The sequence below is a fragment of the Moschus berezovskii genome, chromosome 27 (assembly GCF_049115385.1).
Source record: "Moschus berezovskii isolate FMDL1 chromosome 27, NW_MosBer_1.0, whole genome shotgun sequence".
NCBI classification, from domain to species: Eukaryota; Metazoa; Chordata; class Mammalia; order Artiodactyla; family Moschidae; genus Moschus; species Moschus berezovskii.
Genome location: NC_142486.1, coordinates 31,727,908 through 31,754,027, shown reverse-complemented (window position 1 = coordinate 31,754,027; position 26,120 = coordinate 31,727,908). Strand labels below are relative to the sequence as shown.

At 43.7% G+C, this 26,120-nt stretch overlaps 1 protein-coding gene across 1 annotated transcript; it reads right to left on the bottom strand.

The window, feature by feature from the left end:
* Positions 1-5,037: 5,037 nt before the first annotated feature.
* RSL1D1 (ribosomal L1 domain containing 1) lies at positions 5,038-17,166 on the bottom strand. Its single transcript, XM_055409514.2, has 9 exons — positions 17,002-17,166; positions 14,317-14,456; positions 11,806-11,944; positions 11,069-11,217; positions 10,879-10,980; positions 8,744-8,837; positions 8,530-8,655; positions 7,373-7,645; positions 5,038-5,612 (listed from the first exon to the last, which is right to left on the bottom strand). Exons 1-9 carry the CDS (start codon positions 17,095-17,097, stop codon positions 5,286-5,288), a joined length of 1,446 nt encoding a protein of 481 aa, XP_055265489.1. The 5' UTR covers positions 17,098-17,166; the 3' UTR covers positions 5,038-5,285.
* Positions 17,167-26,120: the final 8,954 nt, after the last annotated feature.

Here is a 26,120-nt window from a genome sequence, read left to right as displayed (position 1 = left end):
AGTTACAATGTTGCTTCTGTTATGTTTTGGACTTTTTGGCCATGGTGGATGTAGGATCTTAGCTTCCTGACAAGGGATTGAACCTGCACCGATTGATGAGTTTTTGAAGTGCAGTTCAATGAGTTTTGACATATGTGTATATATATATGTATATATATATATATATATCAATGACAGCATCAGCACAAATAGGGTCATAAACACATCCATTGCCTCCCAAAGTTTCTTTGTATCTCTTGGTAATCTACATCTCCCCACCCATCCCCAGGCAACAACCACTGATATGCTTTTTGTTACTATATTTTGCTTAATACTGAAAGAAGTACAATTAAGAAAAGAGAACTTTTCTTTTTTCATTAGAATAGAAACTTTGAGTGAAATTTGACAAATATAAATGGTTAAAAAAAGAGAAGGAAATGAAAATTTCTATTTGTATAAAATAACAATAGAAAATATACTATTCTCATATGTTTGGGATATTATTTTCTTGCAATGTTTAGTCTTTTTTTTTTTTTTTTTGACCACAGGGTTCAGCGTATGGGGATCTTAGTTCCCTGACCAGGGCTTGAACTAGTGTGCCCTGCAATGGAAGCTCAGAGTGCTAACCATTGGACCACCATAGAAGTCCCTAGAACATGTCAGTTTCTGGTGGTACTCAGGGAGAAACTGGAAGGGATTTAGAGGCATCTATACGAAGTTTGTGGGGAAAATGCAAAACATTTTCTGTAATCTGGAATTACATTAAAGTACATCCTATTCAGTTCAGTTCAGTTCAGTCGCTCAGTCGTGTCCGACTCTTTGCGACCCCATGAATCACAGCACGCCAGGCCTTCCTGTCCATCACCAACTCCCGGAGTTCACTCAAACTCATGTCCATCGAGTCGGTGAGTGCATCATGAGGAACGCTGGGCTGGAAGAAGCACAAGCTGGAATCAAGATTGCCGGGAGAAATATTAATAACCTCAGATATGCAGATGACGTTATGGCAGAAAGACCTCTTGATGAAAGTGAAAGAGGAGAGTGAAAAGGTTGGCTTGAAGCTCAACATTCAGAAAACGAAGATCATGGCATCTGGTCCCATCACTTCATGGGAAATAGATGGGGAAACAGTGGAAACAGTGTCAGACTTTATTTTTGGGGGCTCCAAAATCACTGCAGATGCTGATTGTAGCCAGGAAATTAAAAGACGCTTACTCCTTGGAGGGAAAGTTATGACCAACCTAGATAGCATATTAAAAAGTACACCCTATTAGGAAAAACTAAATATTGAATTTTTATAAAACTCCTTGATAGTAGGTTTTCATATTTATAAATTAGAAGTTTGAACTTGCTTCTGTGAACATTAGTTCTTCTTATCAAAGCTGTTCGAGATATAATTCATGTAACATACAATTTGCCCTTTGCAAATGTGCAGTTCAGAGGGTTTTAGTATTTTTTTCACAAGACTACACCCATCACCTTGACATTTTCATCATCCCCCAAAGAAACCTTGCTTCCCATTCCCTCCCTCCCTCTGAACCTGGCAACCACTGATCTACTTTTTGTCTCTACGGCTTTACCTATTCTGGATATTTTATATAAATGAAATCTTACAATAGATGGTCATTGTGTCTGGCTCCTTTTATTCAATACAGTTAAGTCCCCTACATACAAATTCCATTTCAAGAGCAATTTCGTTAAGTCCCACGAAGTTAGTTAGGTACCCAACTAATGCAATCAGCTATATAGTACTGTTTGGCCACTTCCAATTTACCTTGATTCATGGACCTAACATTCCAGGTTCCTATGCAAGACTGCTCTTTACAACATCAGACTTTACTTCCATCACCAGTCACATCCACAACTGGGCATTGTTTTTGCTTTGGCTCCATCTCTTCATTCTTTCTGGAGTTACTTCTCCAGTGGCATATTGGGCACCTACCAACCTGGGGAGTTCATCTTTCAGTGTCCTATCTTTTTGCCTTTTAATACTGTTCATGGGGTTCTCAAGGCAAGAATACTGGTTTGCCATGCCCTTCTCCAGTGGACCACGTTTTGTCAAAACTCTCCACCATGACCCATCCTTCTTGGGCGGCCCCACATGGTATGGCTCATAGTTTCATTGAGTTAGATAAGGCTGTGGTCCATGTGATCAGTTTGTTTAGTTTTCTGTGATTGTGGTTTTCATTCTGTTTGCCCTCTGATAGATAAGGGGCTTATGGAAGCTTCCTGATAGGAGAGACTGACTATTGGGGAAACTGGGTCTTATTCTGATGAGTGAGTCTGTGTTACCTCCCTGTTGTTTGGCCTGAGGCCAAACTATGATGGGGTAATGACTGTAATGGCCATCTCCTTCAAAAGGACTTGCGCATGCACGGCATTACTTTGCTGACAAAGGCCTGTTAGTCAAAGCTGTGGTTTTTCCAGTAGTCATGTATGGATGTGAGAGCTGGACCATGAAGAAAGCTGAGCATCAAAGAATTGATGCTTTTGAACTATGGTGTTGAACTCTTGAGAGTCCCTTGGGCAGCAAGGAGATCCAACCAGTCCATCCTAAAGGAAATCAGTCCTGAATATTCATTGGAAGGACTGACGCTGAAGCTGGAGCTCCGATACTTTGGCCACCTAATGCGAAGAACTGACTTGTTGGAAAAGACCCTGATGCTGGGAAAGACTGAAGGCAGGAGGAGAAGGGGACAACAGAGGATGAGATGGTTGGATGGCATCATTGACTTGACGGATGTGAGCTTGAGCAAACTCCAGGAGGTGGTGATGGACAGGGAACCCTGGCCTGCTGCAGTCCATGGGGTTGCAGTCAGACACGACTGAGATTGACCTGATCTAGTGTGGTACTGTAACAGGTTTATAAAACTTTTCACACAAATAGTGCATTAAAAACAAACACAAAATCAAGGGAAATATTTTTAATCTTATGGTACAGGACCTAGGACAGTACAACAGCTGGCATTAAGGGGCTGGCGTCGAGTGAACAAGCAAGATTGACTGATGGAGGAGGAAGATAGTAGCATTGAAGGATCACCAGCAATAGATGGAGGACGCGCTGCAGTCACTCACCCCTGATGTTGTTGGCACAGGTTTGGCTTCCTTGCTAGATTCAAGGGACTCTTGATAGTCCCTTGCTTCCAGACACACTGGGCTTGAAACAGATACCATACTACTGTACTCTATACAGTACTGTACAGTACATAAAAGCACAACTAGTTACAGAAGACGCACACGTGACCATATATGCCAGACACGTGACCCAGCTTACATGACTGCACATGCATACACACATTCCCACCTTGAAAGTTTGGACTTGGAGGGTGACAGGTCATAGTATTTTCAAGGTCCATTCATGTCATGGAATGTATCAGTAAGTCATTCCTTTTTGTGGTTTAATAATATTCCATTGAATGGATATATTACATTTTGTTTATCCATTCATCAGCTGATGGACTTTGGGTTGTTTTTACTTCTCTATTATGAATAATGTTGCTATAAAGATTCAAGTACAAATCTTTCTGTGGACCTATGTTCTTAACGTCCTTGGGTGTATACAAAGGAATGGATGCGGTTAACCCTGCTTTATGCTGTTTCAAGAAATGGCCGGACTGTTTTCCAAAGCAGCTGCACCATTTCATATTCCCATTTGCAATGCATTCCAATTTCTTCATATCCCTCTTGTCTTTTAGGGTCAAGTGGTATATCTTGTTGTGGTTTTGATTAGCATTTTCCTGATGACTAATGATCATCATCTTTTCAAGTGCCTGTTGGTCATTTGTGTATCTCTTTTGGGCAAATGTCCATTCTGACCCTTTGCTCATTTTAAAAATTGGATTGCCTATTTTTGATTTATAGTCTTATAAATAAAAATTTGTATTATTATATGTATACAATTTATTCTTATATATTTAGCATTTTATTATATAATATATAAAATGATATAATTAAATATAAGATCAATTATGCTGCTGCTGCTAAGTCACTTCAGTCGTGTCCGACTCTGTATGACCCCCTAGACGGAAGCCCACCAGGCTCCCCCGTCCCTGGGACTCTCCAGGCAAGAACACTGGAGTGGGTTGCCATTTCTTTCTCCAATGTGTGAAAGTGAAAAGTGAAAGCGAAGTCGCTCAGTCGTGTCTGACCCTTAGCCAACCCCACGGACTGCAGCCTACCAGGCTCCTCCATCCATGGGATTTTCTAGGCAAGAGTACTGGAGTGGCTTGCCATTGCCTTCTCCGTCAATTATGCTAAACCCCTACATTAAATGTAGCATACTCACTTTAAACAGTCTAAAAGGACAATAGCGTGAAACAGTTTTTCAAAAGCTTTCATGATTTAAAAACCTGGAGAACCACTTAAAGCTCTTACTCCTTTGTCATTCTATTCATCAATGACATGATCTTGGAAAGCACGCCTCTGTCCTTTCTGTACTAGTGACTACATCACTTACTAGAGACGTACACTCCAGTTCAAATCCAGCAGAAGTACCTGCAAAGTCAATTTACTGCCTCAGGTATGTTTGACGACGACCTGAAGTTTTAGTCTTTTCTCCTGCACTTCCTCCCCTAGGAAAGTAAATCTGTATAGGGTGAGGAGTAATCTGGAGGAATGAGGAAAGGCTATGGGAAATAAGCATTTTCTTACCTCCAGTTTGCAGGACTGGATCCAGGGCTTCTCTAAATGATGATGGTTAATTTCCCTCAACAAATGCATGCTAATTCAGTGATCTGGAACCTTGGGCCATGGAATCAATTATTTTATTTCTGATTCAAGGGTCTTTTCCAAGACCCATCTCAGCATGGGGGCCATGAAACTGGAGTTGGTCACCAGTTCCATGGCTGATTCGCATGCAAGTCCACCAGTGGCCTGCAGACAAGCTCTGGATACGTCTGCACAAATTACTGTAATGGAGCTGTCAAGTGAACAAATGGTTGAAAGCAGATGAAGAAAAGAATTATCTCATAGGCACTCAAGTAAAACACCAACAAGATTTGGAATGCCAACAGTGTATTGTGAAACAAATGCGACACTTTAATAATAAAACACAACCACGGAGAGGCACTGTATTTTCCCTTTATTATATTAGCAAATACACAGAAGAACAAATGGACTTACTGCCAACTACTGGTTCTTATACACCCGTGAATATGTATCAGAATTACTTGTGGAGGTATTAAAAAATATGAAGTCTAGGTAGGTCTCACTCTGAGGCTGCAGCAGGGGTCAGGGTCAGAACGCAGGTATGTTGTTTTTACAAGCTCTTCGGATAGCTGAGTTTCCTGCTGGCTGAGTCTCTAATTTTAGGTTGACTGGGGTACTTTGCGTTTTTTGGGTCGCTGTGTCAGGGCACGGGGGGCTTTTTTCACAGATTTACTAGCGGTGGTGAAGAACTTGGCCTCGGGCTTTTTGGGAGTTTGTCTCGGGTCTTTTTTCCCCAGGGAAGAGTTTCTTTCTTTCTCCACCTCTTCTTTGCCTTTGGCCTTCTTCCCGGGGCCTTTCCCTGGGGTCTTGGGCTCCGTAGCTACTGGGGTCTCCAGGGCTGGGGAGGCCTTTCTCTTCTTCCCACGAGCAGTGTTGGGACCAGGACTCTTTTTCGGAGACTTCTTTCCTGTGGCAGCTTTTTGTATCTAAGAAAAAGAAAAAGGTGGGTGAATATGGGCCAGACTACTGACAATGTAACCCAAAGAGCTTCTGTTCTTAAAATTTAGAGAACCCCTAAACGGCACACTGCAGCACGAAGAGTAAGGAATGCTTTCCTCCTTTTGCCTTGCAAACATTTTGAAAGGCAGCTGCATTCATTATTAATGACTGTGGAAAGGACCCTAGCATCTTCTTGGTCCAATCAGAGGAAAACCATCTTTTCCTATGGCTGGGGCTAAGGGCTTCGGGAAGCACGCGCTGGGAGCACAGCTGGGAGACCTGTGACCTCATCCTGACTCTTCTTCACCCCCAGGAGTAAATTCCCTATATGTGGGTTACGGCAGTGGGTTATCCTGCTGAAAACCAGGTTGGTTGGCTGGTTACCCAGTTAAAACCAACAGTGAGGCGTGTTAGAAAAAAGCAGGGACTGTACTCCAGGCTGGGACACCTGGATTTTTCAAGCACCCTAGATGATCCACGGACACCATTCCAGCAATGGATTGTGTCCCACACAGAGAGACAATATAGACAAAATCACCAACAGGACTTTTTCTGACAATATAAAACAACAGATGGAAGTTTTGAAAAATATTAAAAATATGATGAAACTTTTGTATCTTTCTCCAAATTTCCTAGGTGGTTCAAAAGGCACAAACACTTCTACACTCTTTTCCAACCACGCTGCACAGCTTATAGGATCTTAGTTCCCCGAGCAGGGATCGAACCCAGGACCATGGCAGTGAAAGCACCGAGTCCAACCACTGGACTTCCAGGGAACTACCCACACTTGAATACTCTTGAATCGTATCACCCTGGCAACGATGCTTTCCCCTCTTTAATCTCCAGCTTATCACCTTTCAGTCACATTAAAACAAATACAGCTTATTTCTTCTAGAAACAATTATACTGCTTACAGTAAACATACTGATCATCAACATTAATTTCAAATATATTAAAAAAATCTCAAGAGCATTTTGGGGATATTTTAGAAGTAATATTTTCACTAATAGAGGACAATTATAATTCTGTTGAAGATTTTAAGGATTACTGTTACAAAAATATACGTAATAGGTAAAGTGCAGGGACAGCCGTGGGATGACCTGACGGGCTGCGCCCAGACAGGCTGTGAGTCTCACAGACACATGCAAAGGCCACCCTCCAAATCTCTTAGAAAGGACCCACTGCTCCCCTCTGAGGTCTCTCCCCAATAGCTGGATGGATACTCTGAGTAAAAACATTAAAAAAGCACCCCAAAATGAAAAACTCAGTTCCTTTAAATCACCTCCTCTGAAACCCATGAAGTCAGACTTCTGTTAAGAGCCACGCAAGGCCGAATATTTGCAAAGGTGTCAGAGGCAGGACCCAGCACCCAAGTTTCCCCTCAGGTAAGTTCTCTGAGATCTGTTATGTGGTGACTGAGGACTCACCTTCGCAAACTGAATCTGTTCTTCAAAACCACAGGCAACATGGTTGAATTATTAGCATTATTAATATGGCTGAGTCTCCCTTGATTCCAAGGTACATGAAGAAAGCCTTGGCTGACTACACGTCACTCCAATATTTAAGGAGGCGGGCAGAGTCAGTCAGGGGTTCTTGGGGCTCACCCTGGTATTTTTCATCCCTTACTTCACAAATTTCTACAAGAGCTGCCTCCCAGGGGTAGCACTCCCTGTCCCTCAGCAGTGCCTCCTGGCACACGCGAGCCCCAGAACTCACCCACAACGGGCACCAATATTAATGAAAATACCTTGGCGCTTCCTGCAGCTGGCGTTTCCGTCAATGGCACCAGCAATGGGATTTCATCTTCAGAATCATCTTGTGCTTTAGGCAGGGCGCTCACCCCACTGGTCTCCTTCTGGGGTGCAGGGTCCTGGGCTGGAACGGTCCCAGTTTTGGGGGCCACTGCATCTGTTGTTGGGGCAGGTTTGGCCTTTCCAGCCTGCTTCAGAAGCTTCTTTTCTTTCTTCTCCTGCTGTCTTTTAAGAGCACGCTCTTTCTTCTTTCGGCTTTTCTTTGATACCTCCAAGAAGAACCAAGAATAATTTTAAGGGTGGAAATCTTCTTAGCACAAGCAGTCAGGTCTTTTGTCAGCTCCTGAAAGAGCCTAGACCTGCACAAGATCCAAGCAAACGAGCCCCACTGCCACCACTTGAAACCCAACTCCACTTTGTCTCAAAGCCACAGCCAAAGACGCATTTCATGTGGTACATTCTGTCCAGAATCTGGTTATGTGAAGCGTGTGGTCACCGGCTGTGTGGAATTCAACTTCGTCTACAGGTTGAGTTAAGAATAATTCGGAACTGTACAGTATGTGTTGTGAAACAGCTGGCCTTCCATACATGCAGGGCTCCATATCTACAGACTCAACCAGATGTGAATCAAAAATATTCGGGGTGGGGGGAATCCCCAAAGTTCAAACCAGCAAAACTTAAACTTGCTGCACTCTGGCAACTCTTTACACAGCACTCACACTGCATTCAGTATTCTAACCTGAAGGTGATTTAGAGTACACGGGAGGATGTGTGTAGTTTAACTCATATACGGGACATTGCTGTTCAGGCACAAAAACAAACAAAAAAACACTCACTGGACACATGGATGAACATGGCTGGAGAGAGACTGAATCAACTAGGAGACTGGACCAACCAGTAACGAGAGGCTCCGTCTTCCCTCCCGCCACTTTCTGCAACAGCACCGGCAGCACCTAAACCCACGAACCAGAACCACGAGGCATGGCCGCCTCGAGCGGGCTTGCCTTTTGCCACGAATAACCAAGCACGCAGCCTAGACTTAGGGCTTCCTCTGCCTCTCTGCCTCTCCTGCAGGCTCTTCCGAACCTCTGTTCCCTCTCGGGCTGTGCTTACAGACACGATGAAGCCTGTCAGGACATGAACTTCTACTAACCTTTCTCAACAGGTCTCGTACGCGGAGTCCCTGGGCTTCACCCTGACTGCTGACAAAGGAAGAGAAGACAGGCAGGGAAACTGACCGCTCAGTCTTCACAAACAGGAGCTTCACGCTCTCCCACTTCTGAAACAGAAAGAAGAGCAACGTCACCCGTGTGGGTTTTGCTTTTTTTATGTGAAGGACTGACTGCGAGACATCTGAGCGACCGTACCTCTGGCAGTTTCTGCGCGAGCCTTTTCGCAACGGCAACGACATTTTCAACGATGTGCTGAATCGGCATCCCCGTGTGACCGATGCGGATAGTGCTGGAAAAGCATCCGACACAGAGATGAGAAAATGTAACTTGCTTCTCAAAATAAAGCACAGCCTGGTATATGACAAATAGAAGTACACAACTCAGACATTTTTTTTAGGGTAGAAACACTAAGATCTTCAGGTCTTCCATTTATTTTAAGAGAAGATGATCATCTTTCCTGTTCTAAAAGAAATACCCTCCTCCTGAAATATCAAGAGGCGATTAGCCGCTGCTCTCTGGTGACCTAGATGGGAGAGAAATCCAGGAGGGAAGGGGTACATGCACATGTACGGCTGATTCACTTCACTGTACAGCAGAAACTAGCACAACTCTGTGAAGTAACTATACCCCCGCCATCAAAACAAGCAGCGACTAAGAAGCTGGCACATAACTGTGTGAGGCTGGGAGGGTCAGTGGAGGGCCACAGCAAATTCTACCTGCATTCTGGAGAACACAGGTCCCCGAGTCAGCCCTCAAGCTTTGCTGAGAGTGATAACCCCCAACAGTGGCTGTTCTGGAAAGGACCCACTCCCGGGAGGACCGCTTGCTATCTTATAGCCCCACCGCCCTGACATAGCATCAGTTGCTCAAGGAATAGCATCTTCTGGCCAAGAGCAAAACCATCTCCTCAGCTGAAGCAGACGGCACCCAAAGGCCAATGGAGAGCCCAGAAGTGCCGACAGCTCAGCCACCAGTTCCCCTGGTCCTGCCAGCTCCCACTCTCCCTACCAGGAGAGCTGACAGGCAGGCTGGCTATTGGTGGGGGTATCTGCAGAATGAGGGTGACACAGGCTGGTGATCCCACCTCTCTCAAACCAAAATTCTGTGTGCCCACTGGCACTGACCTGCAAGCACACCCTGAATCAGGCCTCTGACCCTCAAGCTAACTGATTCCCATAAACCACTACTTTTACGTCAGCCTATAATATACAGAGTTGAGGGTCTAGGCCTGACCATCAACTCTATTTAGCTGCTTAACTCACCCAAGTAGGAGGGTTCCCCCCCTGCAGGCAGAATATGACACCAGTCTCCCCAGCCATGCCCTGTTCTAACTCGCCCGGAGACACTACTGAGGGCTGGCCTCCCTGGTGAGCAGAGCCAAGACATCCTGTTTTGTTATGGATGTGACCACTGGGTTCACATGGGCTTCTGGGGTATCTCTGGGTGGAAAGGCTCTACAGCCCTGCCCTACTGGCAGCCGCCCATGCCCACACCACAGATGTCCCAGTCATCAGATTACTTGTTTTATGAAATGATGTTGAATTATGTTCCTCCACACAACTCAAACTTAACCCTCCCTTTAAGCACTCAAACTCAACCTGCTTCTCAGTCTAATCAAAAAAAGATAAAAAGGCTGAGCTGCTATCTGTCTACCTGAAGGCTAGGATGCAGTCACTGTCCTAAAAGATCTTTGGTGGCTGTGGGGATTCCACCCAGCTCAGCATTCCAGGAAAGAGAAGCTCCATGAGACCATGCCGAGATATAAAACAGGCTGGTGAAACAGGGGGGATCCAGAACTCACTTCTCAAGAAGTTAAAGCAAGACTGAAGTGGGCCTTGACTTTAAAGGATAAATGATGCTGGTCAACACGGAAGCCCAGAACTACCTACGTTCCCTAAGCATCGGTCTTATTCTCCTGGTTTCCTGAACGTCTGGAGGTGCCCTGTCCAATACAGTAAAAGTCAGCAGACATGCCTTTTTAAATTCAGTTAAAAACAAGTGAAGTTGGAAATTTGGTTCCTCAGCTGCAGCAGCCACATCACGCTCAGCAGCCACACGCGGCGCTTTCTCCTGTGAGACTGCACAGCCACAGACCTTCTCCAACACTGTGGAAAGCTCTAGGGGGCAGCACCATTCTAGAGAACTGAATACGTATAAGGAATGAATTTTAACTTAAGAATCTGATTTCATTAACACCATCTTATAAATGTTTATACAGCCACCGCTGTTGTCGTTCAGTCAATGAGTCGTGTTTGACTCTTTGCAACCCCAATAAAACCATTACTAAAGATAAAATTAAACAGAGGCACACCTTCATGCCTTTTACCTACCTGCAAGAGCCGCTCTTAGAGATGTTTAAGACAGTTCCCCCAATGCAGTCGTTGATCTCTCTAGACAAAGTCTTGGACTGAAGGTTTACAGATACTGGAACCCTAGAACAACAGAATGGCTCTTTACCGCGGCACATACACAGCCGTAAACATCACGTTACTCAAGTCCAGTCACTGCTGAGAAACTTACTTCTTTCTGTTGTAGAAATGCCTCCCCAGATGGGAGGGCAAGAGCCGCCTGATTCTGGCATCTGTAATAAAGAAGTCAAAGCTACCCAAGAGGCGGAGCTTGGCTTCATAGGCTTTATATTCCTTTTTTAAAGTTCGGAGGGGGATAATCTAGAAAATTTAAGAAAATGTAAAAACATGAATATACAAAATAGAAAGACTCAGTGACACAGCAAACAAACTTATGGTTACCAAAGGGGAGAGGGGAAGAGGAGGGACAAATTAGGAGTTTGGGATCAACAGATGCAAACGCAGGACACCCCTAAGGAGAAAGGAACAATTTAACGGAGCAACCTTCTGTAAAATCTTCAAGATGGAAACATCACTGATGCACATGTAGAGGTCCGAGGCCAACCAACCTCAACAGCTCATTCGTTACAAGCTAGAGGGAATATGCCCTACCCAAAGCCAGTGAGAATTTAAAAGGGAAAATTAGGTTAAAAATTAAATTCCCAGGAGAGGAACATGTACTAGGTAATGTATTACTTGTCACTTCAACTGAAATCTTTTTTTGGGGGGTCAGGCTGGGGGGAGAGCCAAAAGGCATGACGGATCTTAGTTTCCTGACCAGTGCTCAAAGTCAGGACCCCTGCAGTGGAAGCACAGGATCTTAACCACCAGACCACCGGGGAAGACCCTCTTGTCACTTCAATTGAATCCAATCTTTCGTTGTCTTGAAAATATTAACCTGCTCCCTACCTGAGAAATGGTTTTGATCCCATGCTTGTTTAGAAGCTTCTTATAAAAACGTTCTGTCTGTTCAGAGCTTAAATTGGGTTCATCTTTGGTAAATAAACAAACATCTGCTAAATCTGATCGAATACCATGAGGCAAAGACCTGCAAAATACATGAGACAGACCAAGGAATAAAGCATTATAACTGATTATATATATGTTTATATTCCACAGAATACACAATAAATCCAGTCATTTCAATAAACTTTATTCATGGTTTTTAAACAGAAGCTACTGAGCACAGCACACACATACACACGGTTTTCAATGGTACAGAAAAGTTAAGATTCAAACACTAAATCACCACAAATATCCACAGACCGAAATACCATTAACATCTGGAATGTGATTAAGAGTTAAAATATATCAAGAACACTCAAAATAGTAAAAGTGTCACTATTATTTGGCCACAACACACATGGCATTTTAGTTCCTTCCAGGGTTCAAACCTACGCCTCCTGAATTGGAAGGTGGAATCCTAACCACTGGCCTGCTAGGTAAGTCTGATCATTATTTTACATGTTTGCTATATATACACATGTACTATGAAGTGCTAGAATAATCCAGTTTCATCAGGGCAGTTCTGGTTCAGAACACTACCTTGCAGAAACTTCTGGGCTCCATAATCCTAACTCTTAAGAGCTGAAACAGAAAACAGAGCAAACCTACAGGGACCAGCAAACATGCATTATACTGAGTCTCAAAAAGGAAAAAAAAAGACTTAGCTTTAGTTTAAGAGGAGAGCAAGCTGCAGCCGGACTTGGACAATGGGATGGCAAGTGGCAGAAATCACCAAGTGAGCAGTTGGGAAAATAACCTGGACAATGTGAGGGCAAAAGTGTGGAATAAAGAAAGAACACACCGGGTGTAAAGCAGTAACTAAAACAACATGGCTAGGGCTGTTCATGGGGATGAGTTAAAAGAGTCTGAGGGCTAAAGAGGCCTTCCCAATTTGTAATCATTCTTTAAAAAAAATTGTTTTTAGATGTCTTCACTGACTTTGTTACAATGTTTCTGTTTTTTGTTTTCGGCCAAGAGGCATGAGGGATCCCAGGTCCCCAATCTGGGATTGAACTTGCACCCCTGTGCATTAGAAGGTGAAGCCCTAACCACTGGACATCCGGGAATAACATCTCCAATTGTAGTTATTTGTAACCCCTATCCTCCACCCTTACGGGGGAAAGAAAAGCTATCCCACACCTTGCTTTCTATAACAGAGCTGGTTTTGGAAATGAAGGATTCCACAGAATGGCAGGTTACCAGACAGAATATAGGACACCCAGTTAAACCTGAATCATGTTTTAAGCATAATTATGTCCCCATGCTGCATGAGACCTACTTACACTAACAAAAAAATTCCCCCGTATTTTTATTTGCTAAGTCTGGCATCTTTGACCTAAGAGTTCCAGCAATAAGAATGTGTAATCTTCATGGGTTTCTTTTCCGTAAGGAATTCACTGTCAAATCTTTAATAGTCTCTGTATATAGGAATGAGTTTAGCACCTCAGTAATTTTAGCTTAGAACTAGTTTGACATGGAAAGATAAGATTCTATGAAAATACAAAAGCTGCTTCATTTATTCTAACCTTTGTCCTCTCAAAAACCAGGTTTTCAGATTCAACAGAACTGAGGAAGATGGCGGAGGAACAGGACGGGGAGACCACTTTCTCCCCCACAAATTCATCAAAAGAACATTTGAATGCTGAGTAAATCCCACAAAACAACTTCTGAGTGCCGGCAGAGGACATCAGACACCCAGAAAAGCAGCCCATTGTCTTCGAAAGGAGGTAGGAAAAAACATAAAAGATAAAAAGAGAGACAAAAGAGGGAGGGACGGAAATCCATCCTGGGGAAGCGAGGCTTAAAAAAAGAGAGAAGTTTCCAAACACCTGGAAACACTCACTGGTGAGTCTGTGGCAAGCCTTGGAACCTCAGAGGGCCACGTAACCAGGAGGAAAAAGAAATAAATAATTAAAACCCACAGGCTAAGTGCCCAGAGGTAACTCTCAGCGGAGAAGCGGGCAACTGCCCGCAACCCTCACTAGCAAGCGGGGGCTGGGCAGGGAGGCACAGGCTGCATCTCTTAGAGCAAGGACTGGGCCTGAACGCCCCGAGGGCAATCTGAGGGAGCTAACTTAAGATAGCTAAACAGACTACGGGATAGCTACCCTGCGAAAAGGCAAAAAGCCAAAAAGCCCCAACCTAAGACACCGCCAGACCCGCTCACAGAACAAAGGACTGAACAGAGCTAGCCAGATTCAACAGAACTGAGTTTGGCTTTGGTCAAATCATCCACCAACCATTCAGAAAACTGATGGAATTTTTAGAAAATGTAAGCATGTCTAAATCCAATGGTTTTCAAATCAAATATTTTGAGTTTGCAAAGTTTCCACCAAAAACTAAGTTGACAGTTGTTAAAGTTCCACGAAACATCCAAGCAGTTAAGACCAGCAAAAGTAGAAAACAAGAACTTACAATCTGACCCTCAGTTCTTTACTTGGAATTTTCCATAATATCACCATTAAAAAGAAATTTTCATTCTCATTCAGAAGTAATCCATTCGCGTTTTTCCTGGATCTGGAATGTGCCAACAGAGCCTCCACTGCCTTCTTAACCTGCAAAGTGGAGATAAACAAGTAAGTCAAATTTCAATTGAATTTAGCAAAATTCAAAATCTAACCTCTCCCCAGAATTTGTCCCTGCTCAGTTTCTATTTTCGCAGGTAATCTCCACAACCATACTCATCAAGATTGTGCAATTTGTAATCAGAGGAATGCAGCCACCTGAAGTCCAGTGGTTAAGACTCTGAGTTTCCACTGCAGGAGGCACAGGTCCCCACAAGGCCAAAACAAAATATTAAGCGGGAGCATGTTTCCCCTGCACCCAAAAATGAAGGCAGCAAACCCCATAAAAGCACAATACATCTGCATCTCACATTTTCTGAGTGCCTATTATGCGCCAGGCCCTCCCTGGCCCCCTTGCTTTGTTTGCATCACCTTCTCTGATCCTGGAGAGCAGAGTCCATTTTTAAATCCGAGGAAGTTACCAAGGATCAAGCGACTTGGCCAAACTGCAGGGGGTATGTGTATATGTACAGCTTATTCATCTTGCTATACAGCAGAAACTAATACAACGTTGTAAAGCAACTATACTCCAATAAAAATTAATAAAAAATAAAGCTTTCTAATTTGCAGCTTTATTTCTAACAAAGCCTAATCAAAATGTTAAAGGGAAAACCAGTCCATCCTAAAGGAAATCAGTCCTGACTATTCATTGGAAAGACTGATGCTGAATCTGAAACTCCAATACTTCAGCCACCTGATGCCAAGAACTGACTCACTGGAAAAGACCCTGATGCTGGAAAAGATCGAAGGCAGAAGGAGAAGGGGACAACAGAGGATGAGATAGTTGGATGGCATCACCGACTCAATGGACATGAGTTTGAGTAAACTCTGGGAGTTGGCGATGGACAGGAAGGCCTGGCGTGCTGCAGTTCATGGGGTCGCAAAGAGTCAGACACCACTGAGCGACTGAACTGACCGAACTGAAAGGGAAAACTTGGTAAAACCTTAGAAAAGCATTCCTTTAGAATACTCAGAGGAGTCAAACCAGTCGTGTGGTTTTCAAGGTATAATTTGGGTCTGTTTTAGAGACATTCGCTCTTCTCTTGCCCCACTGTATTGCTGTTATAAGGCAATTCCTTTTGTGTTCTGATACCTACTCATCTTGTGAAAAACTTAAAACATTTAGCAATGTTAAACTCGGAGAAGGGGGAGCAGAGGATGAGATGGTTGTACGGCATCACTGACTCAATGGACATAAACTCCAGGAGAGAGTGAAGGACAGAGGAGCCTGGCATGCTCTGTCTGGTTGGACACGACTTAGTGATGGAACAACAAAAACTCTGTGAAGTAGTTCAAAATGGAGTCACAGTGGCCAGCAAGAACTTCTGCATCAGTTGTTTTAAAACATCTGCTAGCAATTTCCCTGGTGGTCCAGTGGCTAAGACTCTGTGCTTCCAATGCAGGGGCCTGGGTTCCAAGCCTGGTCAGGGAGCTAGATCCACATGCAGCAACCAAGAGTTTCCACATGAGGCCACTAAGACCCGGATCTGTCAAATAAACATTTTTTAAAAACCTGCTGTAAGACTGCAAGTGTCTCAGAGTGATAACCTGAGAGTGTTACTTTAGATGAGAAATTTGAAGGGCAATGTGTGTGTAATGTGGAATAGAAGGAGCAACTGATAGAGACATAACCCACTCCCCTGTAATAACCGTGTGCACTAACTCTCTTCAGTGGAGTCTGACTCTTTGGAACCCCATGGACCCACCGGGCTCCTCTGTCCATGGGGTTCTCCAGGAAAGAACACTGGAGTGGGTTTCGATTTCCTCCGCTAGGGGATCTTCCCCACCCAGGGATCAAACCCCGCATCTCTTATGTCTCCTGCACTGGAAGGTGGGTTCTTTATCACCACTCCTCAAAAAGAGACCCCGGAGCCGAGAGACGTGAAGTCTCCTCGCTGGAGGACCCGTTTCCGCGCTGCTGAGAGCTGCTCCAGACGGATACTGCCGGAGGCCTTGTTTCAGTAGGAGCCTGCTTCCCTCTCGGGCTTGTTAAGAGAACAGCTGCCGGACTGCTGCTTGCGCTGCGACGCCTCCTCCCATGACTTCTCCTTGGAGGCTACTCTGTGTTCTGCGCTAATTATTTGCAATCAACTGAGAGATTTATGAATTGGAAGAAACAAAAGCAAAAAAAGGCAAACGGCAGGGAAGCAGAGCCAGGTGGGCCTCACTCCAGGGACCCAAGGTATACCTGAAATCCAATTCAAGGTAAAGGACTCGCCTGGCGATCCGGCGGTTAGGACTCCGAGCTCACACTGCAGATGGCACGGGTTTCATCCCTAGTCGGGGAACTAGAACCCCGTAAGCCGCGCGGAGCGGCCATTAAAAAAAAAAATCAACTCAAGAGAGCTAGGCCGCAGGGCTGGAGGAGGTGGCGTCTAGCCGGCTGTTTAAGGCAGCGGGAGAGCGGAGGACACCGCGAACGGGCGACCCTAACCCCAGAAGGCGTCCACACCGGCGCGGAGCTCGCCCTCGGAATCCGCGACTCACACGGCCTCGGCCGCCCCGCTTCCAAACTCCCCGCCCAGGGGCCACTCACCTGCTCTTCGTCCAGCTGCTCCGGGCCGGCCGGGGTCTCTGTCGAAGCTGAAGTCGCGGCTGAGGTTGACGGCGGGGTAGAAGCCGAAGCCTCCATGTCGCCTTCACCGCGTGGAGACTCGGGTGCCAACCCTCGAGCTCGTCCTCCGTGCGCACGCGCGGACCCACGCCCGTAGCCGGAAGCTGGGAGGCGGGAACCGGACGCTCGCGTCACTTCCGGGAGCGCGGGGTCAAGCGCTTCGGCGTCGCGGTGTCAGGGATTGGCTGGCTCGAGCAAACTGAGGTAGGTTTTCCCTCTGCGATCTGAGTCGCTACGACGAGGGGCGTAGATGCCTCTCGAGTTTCTTCAGCTCCCGGTGTCTGTGAGGCGCGGGGAGCAGCCTGGCAACGCCTGGTTCTCACTCTTCCACGAAAGCGGGCGAGCGCCCTGAAGCGGAAAGGGAGGCCGGTCCGCCCACCCGGTGGGGCCACCCGCACTGGGTGGATCCCTACTTTGGAGCAGGAAGCGCGGGGCGTGGGGAATCTGGCCCCACCACCTACCTGCCGGGTGACCCCGCCGGCTGGTGACGGTTCCGTGCACGGGAAACACCGGGCGAGTCGTTAAGCGGTGTGCGGCCCGAACGGTGAGCCGGGCCCGGGCTCCTGAGCTTCGAGTTTCACAGAGGCGGGAGGAGAGAGCAAGTGCAGTAACGGTGCAGACTGGAGCACGGGAGAACTCCCCTCTCCCTCCCCGCGGGCCCCTCCTGGAGCTTTCCGGGGATGTTCTACGTACGTTTAGGAAATACTTATACTTTTTTCTCTTTATGGATCGTTGGGCTTCTTTTTTTTTTTTTTTTTTCTTTTTTAAGACAAGTAGTAGCCTCTGATGCTGGGAGGGATTGGGGGCAGGAGGAGACGGGGACGACACAGAAGGAGATGGCTGGATGGCATCACCAACTCGATGGACGTGAATTTGAGTGAACTCCGGGAGTTGGTGATGGACAGGGAGGCCTGGCGTGCTGTGATTCATGGGGTCGCAAAGAGTCGGACACGACTGAGCGACTGAACTGAACTGAAGTAGGCTCTGTACCCATCGTTCTGTGTACGTTGCCCATTTCTCTTAAGGTGTCTTAAAGGTTGTCCAAGTCAGTACTTAAGGCTTTGCCTCTTTTTTGTTTGTTTTTATAGCCATATGGCCTTTCATCACTGAAGTAAATCAGAGGGTTTTTTAGGAGCTTTTTGATGGATATTCAGGATGGCTTTGCAAAGAGCTACAGATACATATGTATGTATGGCTGAGTCCATCTGCTGTCCGCCTGAAACTGTCACAACATTGTTAATTGGCTATACTCCAATACAAAATAAAAAGTTTAGTTAAAATGATTAAGTACAAACTACTGTACATAAAATAGATAAGCAGCAAAGATTTACTGATAAAGAAATTAGCCGAGTCGCTGTGCTGTACACCTGAAACTAACCCTATATTGTAAATCAAATATGTTTCTTAAAAAGCTATGAAAATTTTGATATGAAAGGATGGGAGTGGGATGCTTTCCATGTCAGTTGCTTTCAAGGAAATGCTCCTTCCCTATTGCTAAAGCTGAAAAAAGGGGAGTTCTGCTGATCTCTAATACTTTGTCTTTAAAAAAAAAATTATTGAAATAGTTAATTTACAGTATTATGTCTCATTTTGTCTTCAACCAAAAACTTGTAACCTTTGGCACCAATTCCCACTTGCCTGTTTTAGAATCTGAAATTCTAAATGGAATTCCAGATTCATTTGCTAGCAGATTGGAATTCATTTTAACACGATAATAAGCTGTTACTTTAGGCTTCATGTACTGTCTGCTAGTATTCTGAAAAGAACATCGGGGCTGCTACATGTTGTGTCACCTGAATTCAAGTCAAGAACCAGATTTCAAGGCCAAGGGAGCAGCATGAATTCAGGTAAAAGAGGATGGTGGTGTTTGGAAGTAGTAAGTGGCTGGAGTAGGGATGCGCAGAGGGGAGAAAGAGGAGATGAGGCTAGAGTGGGTAGGTTAAGGAATTTATTATCAAGCTGAAGTTTTATATTTTGGAGAAACCATATGCATACAAGGTTTTTGAACTGGTGTCAGGAAGAAGAGGAATTAGTAATGAATTAGACTTTACGAAAATTGATCTTTCTGTGGTATTGTAGTGGTTAGAAGAGTCATATGCCCACAAATTCATTGAAGCCTTAAGCGATGGAGTTTCATTCCCCTGTCCCTTGAGTAAGGGCTCGACTTAGTGATTTGCTTTTAGTAAATAAAATAGAGCAGAAGTGAGGGGATGTCACTTTGGAGATTAGGTTATAAAAAGACTATAGGTTCAACCTTAAGTGTTCTTTTCCCCTCCCTCTTTCTGTTGTTCAAATTACTTGCTCTGGGTGAATCTTTGAGAAGTCCTGAGACTACTCAGGCAACCAGGTGAGACTTTCCTGGTGGTCCCATGGTTAAGACTCCAAGCTTCCACTGCAGGGAGAATTAAGATCCCACAGGCTGCACAGCAAGGCTGAAAAGAAAAAAGGAAACCGGAAGTACATGAGGTTGCCAAAAGAAGCAGAGAGTCAGAATAGAGGTATGGAGAAACCCTCAGTTAGGAGACAGGAGGAAAAAGAGCCTATAAAATTGAGAAATAGTTTAGGATGTAAAAGAAAACCAAGAGGGTGCTTAGGAATGGAAAAGTGAGGATGTGTTAATACCATAAATACTGAAGAACTTCTGAAAAGCCATTTATTGGGCAGTTAAGTCATGGTGACCTTATAGAAAACAATTTCAGTGAAACGATTATGAGAGATATGAGAGAGGAAAACAATGGAACATTGGTATATTTTAAACTTTTATTTCCCATTAAGGCAGATGAAAGTGAAAGTGAAGTCGCTAAGTCGTGTTCGACTCTTTGCAACCCCAGGGACTGTAGCCTAACAGGCTCCTCTGTTCATGGGATTTTCCAGGCAAGAATACTGGAGTGGGTTGCCATCTCCTTTTACAGGCGATCTTCCCGACCCAGGAATTGAACCCGGGTCTCCCTCATTGTAGGCAGACGCTTTATCATCTGAGCCACCAGGGAAGTCCAGGCTAAGGCATATGAAAAGTGAAATTATTTTTGTGCCCCAGGGAATTCTATTGCCGGTTCTCCATACTATCAGTGATAACGTATGTAACAGCACTTGCTTATTTACCTCTCTGTCTTCGCTGGTGACTTAGTTGGTAGAGTCTGCCTGAAGTGCAGGAGACACGGGTTCAATCCCTGGGTCAGGAAGATCCCCTGGAGAAGGAAATGGCAACCCATTCCAATATTCTTGCCTGGGAAATCCTATGGACAGAGGAGCGTGGCGGGCTACAGTCCATGGGCTCACAAAGAGTTGGACACGATTATATATTTAAATATAGATTTCAGTTCAGTTCAGTCGCTCAGTCGTATCCGACTCTTTGCGACCCCATGAATCACAGCACGCCAGGCCTCCCTGTCCATTGTCAACCTCTAAAGCATCTGTTGAATTACTAGGTAGCATTTTTTATTTCTCCACAGATTGACCATCTGTGGTCTTATCCTATTCACTTTCAACCCATAGGTCTCAGCTCATGTATGTGCTTACTACCAGGGAGTTTACAACTTAACAGGGCAATAGGGCAAAGTAAGACCTATGAAGCAGGATGTGATCAATGCTGTAATTTTTATAAGCTGCCACATGAACTCAGATTACTTACAAACTCAAAGAATAGCAAGAAGAGTGCTTCTCTAAATTTAGTGTTTTCACCCTTGTGTGGTAGTGACTATTGATTAGTTTGTTTGCTCTGTGCAGTAGATTGAGTCCTTTGAGACCCGAACTGGGGTTCAAGTTTACTTGGTACACACAGGGTCTGCGTGGCACGTAGCGAGTGGACACTGAATTTGTGAATCCGTTCTTACCTTCTGAAGGCTTTACTCTTTTAATTTTCCTCCATTGTCTTCATTTTCCTTTTCTCCAGTAGCTGTCTTTGTGTTCTTAAGAAATAGTGTTCATGTGTGTTCTTAAGAAATGGTGCCACATGCTATTTTTTTCTCCTACCTTTTTTTGTCTTTGTAGTCAAGTGCTATAAAGCGCTTTCAGCTTTCTCCTAACTCCTTTATTTCAATCACACTATTACTATTCCCTCTAAAGTCACCAATGACCTTTCAATTCAAATAATTAAAAAAAAAATCCTCATTCTTTTTGCTCTGTTGTATTTGAAACCATTCTCATGTTCAGTGAAATTTCTCAAGGAATTTTATCCCTTTCTAAATATCCATGCCTGCAGTCTCATCCAACAGCTGACGGGGGTGGCAGCCAGCTGCACGTGCCCAAGAACTTGGCACCGCCCAGTTCCGTCCCAAGGGGCACATCTCCCTTCTAGGTGGCACATTTTCAGCCTAAGTCTACAATAACTTCATTATCACGATGTCTGATGGTATTGACTGGTTACACAGCCCCAGGGGCCTGTGCAAGGTTGCTCTCAACAGCCCAACAGGACAAGATCAGGACTGCAAAGTGGGTTCACCTCCGTGTTCAAGAAGACAGACAGAGAGGAAGAACAAGGCCAGGACAATAGAGAAGTTGACTATCAGTGTGATGAAGCAAGTGAACTAACAAATTGTTGATCAACTGGTAGAATCTGTGATGAAGCAGTGCCTTATCATGGCTAAGCATAGCAACAACGAAGCAGCCCTCACTGATTTGGAAGAGCAAGCATCCTCATCCAACAACTCTAATTTTTCCCAGGCCAGTGGCCCCAGATATAGTCACGAAGCTGGGATGTGTCAGAGCTGCCAAGACTGTCACAGATCTGAAGTCATCGTCAATAATCAGGGCTCAACAAGCAGCTTTCAAAAGCAGCTCCAGGCTGTCCTGCAGTGGATTGCAGCCTCACAACTTAACCTACCCATGCTCTCCTTCATGGGAGACAATGATGGACAACTGGAGAAGCTTCCTGAAGTTTCAGCTAAGGCAGCAGAGAAGGGGTACAGTGTAGGAGATCTTCTTCAAGAGGTCATGAAGTTTGCCAAGGAACGGCAACTGGATGAAGCCATGGGAAACATGGCTAGAAACCAACTGCTAGATTGGCTGCTCGCTAACCTGTGAGCCAACAGCTCCTTTGCCTCTTCTCCCTCTCTGTTTACTCCCTGCCCCTAGCAGCATTTCATCCCAGCTGAAAAACCCCCTACCATCAAGCCAGTGAACTACACTCTACTTGATTGTATTTCCCAGCAGTTGGACTGTGCAAATGTAGGGTGTCCCAACAAGCTGGGCAAGAAAGTGAATAAAAAAAATAATAATAAAATAAATATCCATGCCTGATAGATATTAAGACCTGAATTAGCCATTAGTGAGCACTAGTTTTAAATGTGAATTGTACTTCATTTGTTTCTGTATAGATGTAGTTGCCACAGTATGTTATTTAACTTTGGGATTTATGCTGGAAAATATTTTACTCTTATCAATTAGTCTTTTAAAAGAACTAACCTGAAAAACTAATCCACATTATTCTATAAAATTTCACTCAGTACCTGAGGGTAAATATTTCATTCATAAATTAAGTAACTTAAATTTTTCTTAAACTGCTGTCAGTTCTACCTCTTCTTTTTAAAACTTTTTAAATTCAAGATACTGTTGAACACACACAAGATTAATACTCTGTAAACTTTATCCAGACTCCACCTACTTAATTACATTATTTATGCCCATCTATCCTCTATCCACTTTTAAATGAATTAAATATGATAATTGCCAGCCAAAATGAAAATTGTACTTGTAAAGGAATAATAAAGGCAGTTCTATTAGTGGAGATTGAATTAAAGGAAAAATAATAAGTATCTTGAACCATATATGCAAATTGCTTTTTAAAAATTAATACATTAACATCTTGGGGAAGAAATCAAAGTAATTAGCATGTACATTTCTAATGGGACAATTACTAAGTTTTGTAGTATTTCTTTTCTAGTAAGCATATATTAAGTAAGAGTCAGTCAACATTTTGAGTACCCAGGTCTCACTGAATACTGTTGTTTCCCTGAAGGTACTAAAAGAGGTTTCTCTTTATTCTTGAATTTTTAGTAGTTGCAAAATCTGCCTCCTTATTAACAAAATGGCATCAGCTGTATGCAAAGTAGTATATAATTGTATAAAGGATTTAATAAGTCATAATGCAACTACCTGCAAAGAATGTATGAAGATGTTGCTGGATGGTAAACAAAGTTTAATAACAAATTTAATAATGGAGCTCAAATTCTAGTTACTTGAAAATAAATATTTGCTAGAATCAACTAGTAAATCTAGACAGCCCTGCAGAGTTAAGATAATTATTAGTACAAATGGCAAAACAAGCCATATCGTTAAATATCCATGTCTGAGTTATCTAAAAGCAATTTTTAAAATGTTCTGTCAGTGTCCTCAAGATCCATCCTGGTATTGAAATCTGCTAGGAAATATTGATCTAGGCGTGAAGTGAAACAGTATTGCTAACAGTATAGACTGTGACATAAGGGAAATAGGAAGAATATGGTCTTTTTGGTCAGAAAGATCTGACTCTGGATCCTAACTCAGTAATATAGTAGTTATTTAGCTTTGGACAAGTCAGCTAATCTCCCAAGCCTCTTTTTTTTTTTTTTTTTTATGTGAGAGGAAACTAGTTTTCCATTGGAATTGTTCAGAGAATTGAATGAGATAACGTATATACGTACATAGTACCTGGCACATGCTGTAATAGGACAGGGTTAGCCCTTTGCTGAAAATAATCATTATTAAAAGGATGGGAAAGTGAAATGTGCATCTTAGGGTCTGAAAGAGTGGAGGCAGTGTACCTAAACTGAAGGAGGGAAGAAGAGGTTGTTAAGTCAAGAAATTACTAGATTCTGATTAAAAAAAAAAAATTAGGGAATGAAGGCCCTAGGGAATGAGAAGCAGGAAAACAGTGAAACCAGAGAAAATTTCAGTAGGGTAACTATTAACCTGTTTGCTATTGCTGTTTAGCTCTCTCCGTGTATCTGTGTACAGCTATGTGGGTGCCTTGAGCACCCCATTTAACTGTCTCACAAAGGACACAAACGCCTCCTTGTACACCATTTTGGAAGACAACTTTTTAATCCTGCTGCTGCTGCTGCTAAGTCACTTCAGTCGTGTCCGACTCTGTGTGACCCCATAGACGGAAGCCCACAAGGCTCTCCCGTCCCTGAGATTCTCCAGGCAAGAACACTGGAGTGGGTTGCCATTTCCTTCTCCAATGTGTGAAAGTGAAAGTGAAGTCACTCAGTCGCATCCGACCCTTAGCGACCCCATGGACTTCAGCCCACCAGGCTCCTCCATCCATGGGATTTTCTAGGCAAGAGTACTGGAGTGGCTTGCCATCAGGAATTATATTCCCTGAGAAATGTCATCAAGACTATTCTCAGAAGTGATTTCTAGGCTTAAAAAAGTGGAGGGGGGGCCTTTTAGTACCATTGATCATCTTTTATTATTGAAGATAAGCAGCTGACAACTTCTTGGAGGACTGTGTTCATTTAACCATAACAGTATGTAACTGGTAAATGTTATTGATAGTCAAAGTGCATCTTTACTTAAATTAGGAAGGTTTTCAGTAGCCTCAATATTTGGGCTTCCATTGGTAGAGTCCACCTGCAATGCAGGAGACCACGGTTTAATTCCTGGGTTGGGAAGATTCCCTGGAGAAGAGAAAGTCTACCCACTCCAGTATTCTTGCCAGGAGAATTCCAGTCCATGGGGTTGCAAAGATTTGTACAGGACTGAGTGACTTTCACTTTCAATAGCCTCTGTGAAGTATTATGATAGGTGATCAATAAGGGATCAATAAAAGACCTTCTAAAAGTTATTCATACATGTAATTTAATAAAATCTACCAAAAAAGAAAACAAGGACTTAGCCCTGAGATTTAAAAAGTTAATCAGCAGAGGTACAAGCCAGATGAACTTGGCTCTAACATCAAAGTCTGATAGGGACAATCTAGTATTCATTTATTTGGCTGCACAGAGTCTTTGTTTTCTGTGCGGGTTCTAGTTCCCTGACCAGGGATCAAATCCAGGGCCCCTGCATTGGGTGCACAGAGTCTTAGCCACTGGGCCACCAGGGAAGTCCTGGGACAATGCAGTGTTATAACTGACTGACAGGGCACATCAAAGGGAACAGAGTGAAGCAGGCACTCAGGACTGATAGGCTGGGAGGGAAGCTCAAGTTATTTCACCACCTTTGAGGAATACTAAGTGGTCTGTGTGGTAACAGCTTTATAAAAGCAGATAAAGGGAGATGTGAAGCTTTTCTCTCTGCCTTATTTACTTATTTGCATTTCTAATAATTCAAACAAATTACCCCGGCAGTAAAGAGAATAAACTAGTGATAAGACAGGTGGGTTAATCAATCTCTGAGACCCCCAGAAGAAAGACAACTGGGTGTATAACATGATTCCATTTACCTGGAGTTCAAAAACAGGCCAAACTAATCTATGGCAGAGTAGTGATTGCCTTGGCAGGAGGAAGGGATGGATTGGAAAGAGGCACAAAGAAACTTTCTGTAGTGATGAAAATGTTCTCTATGTTGATGGGGATGTTAACATAATTATATACACCAGGTAATTCATTGTTAAACTTGAGATCTGTGCATTTTTCCGTATGCAAGTTTTATCTTAATAAAAAAAAAATTCTCCTTTGTGTACACATTCTGTCTGCTGGAACTTCTTTATAAATAGTAGTTACTGTTCAGAATCTCATCTTTCAAAATTTCTTTCTTTTAGTCTAAAACTAAGTGTATTTGCCAGGAAAATAGCAAAGATGTCAATGGAGATAGTTTTTGTTTGAAGTATAACAATTTGTGTGATTTATTACCAAACACAAAATTCTTTAGGAGGACTGTACTGCTCAATTCAGAGGGGTGAAGTCTCAACCTAGACAGTCACAAACAAGAGTGCAAAGCAATTTCAACATGATTCTTTCATTATGCCCGCTCTAGCTAAACTATTGTACTAGTAGAAATTATCAGTAGCCTCGCTCTTCACTAAACTCATAGAACTTTTGGTGGAAATGCCTTAGACATGCAAATTAGGTTCATATAATAATGTTGAGTTTAGAGGACAAATTAAATACAAAGAACCACAA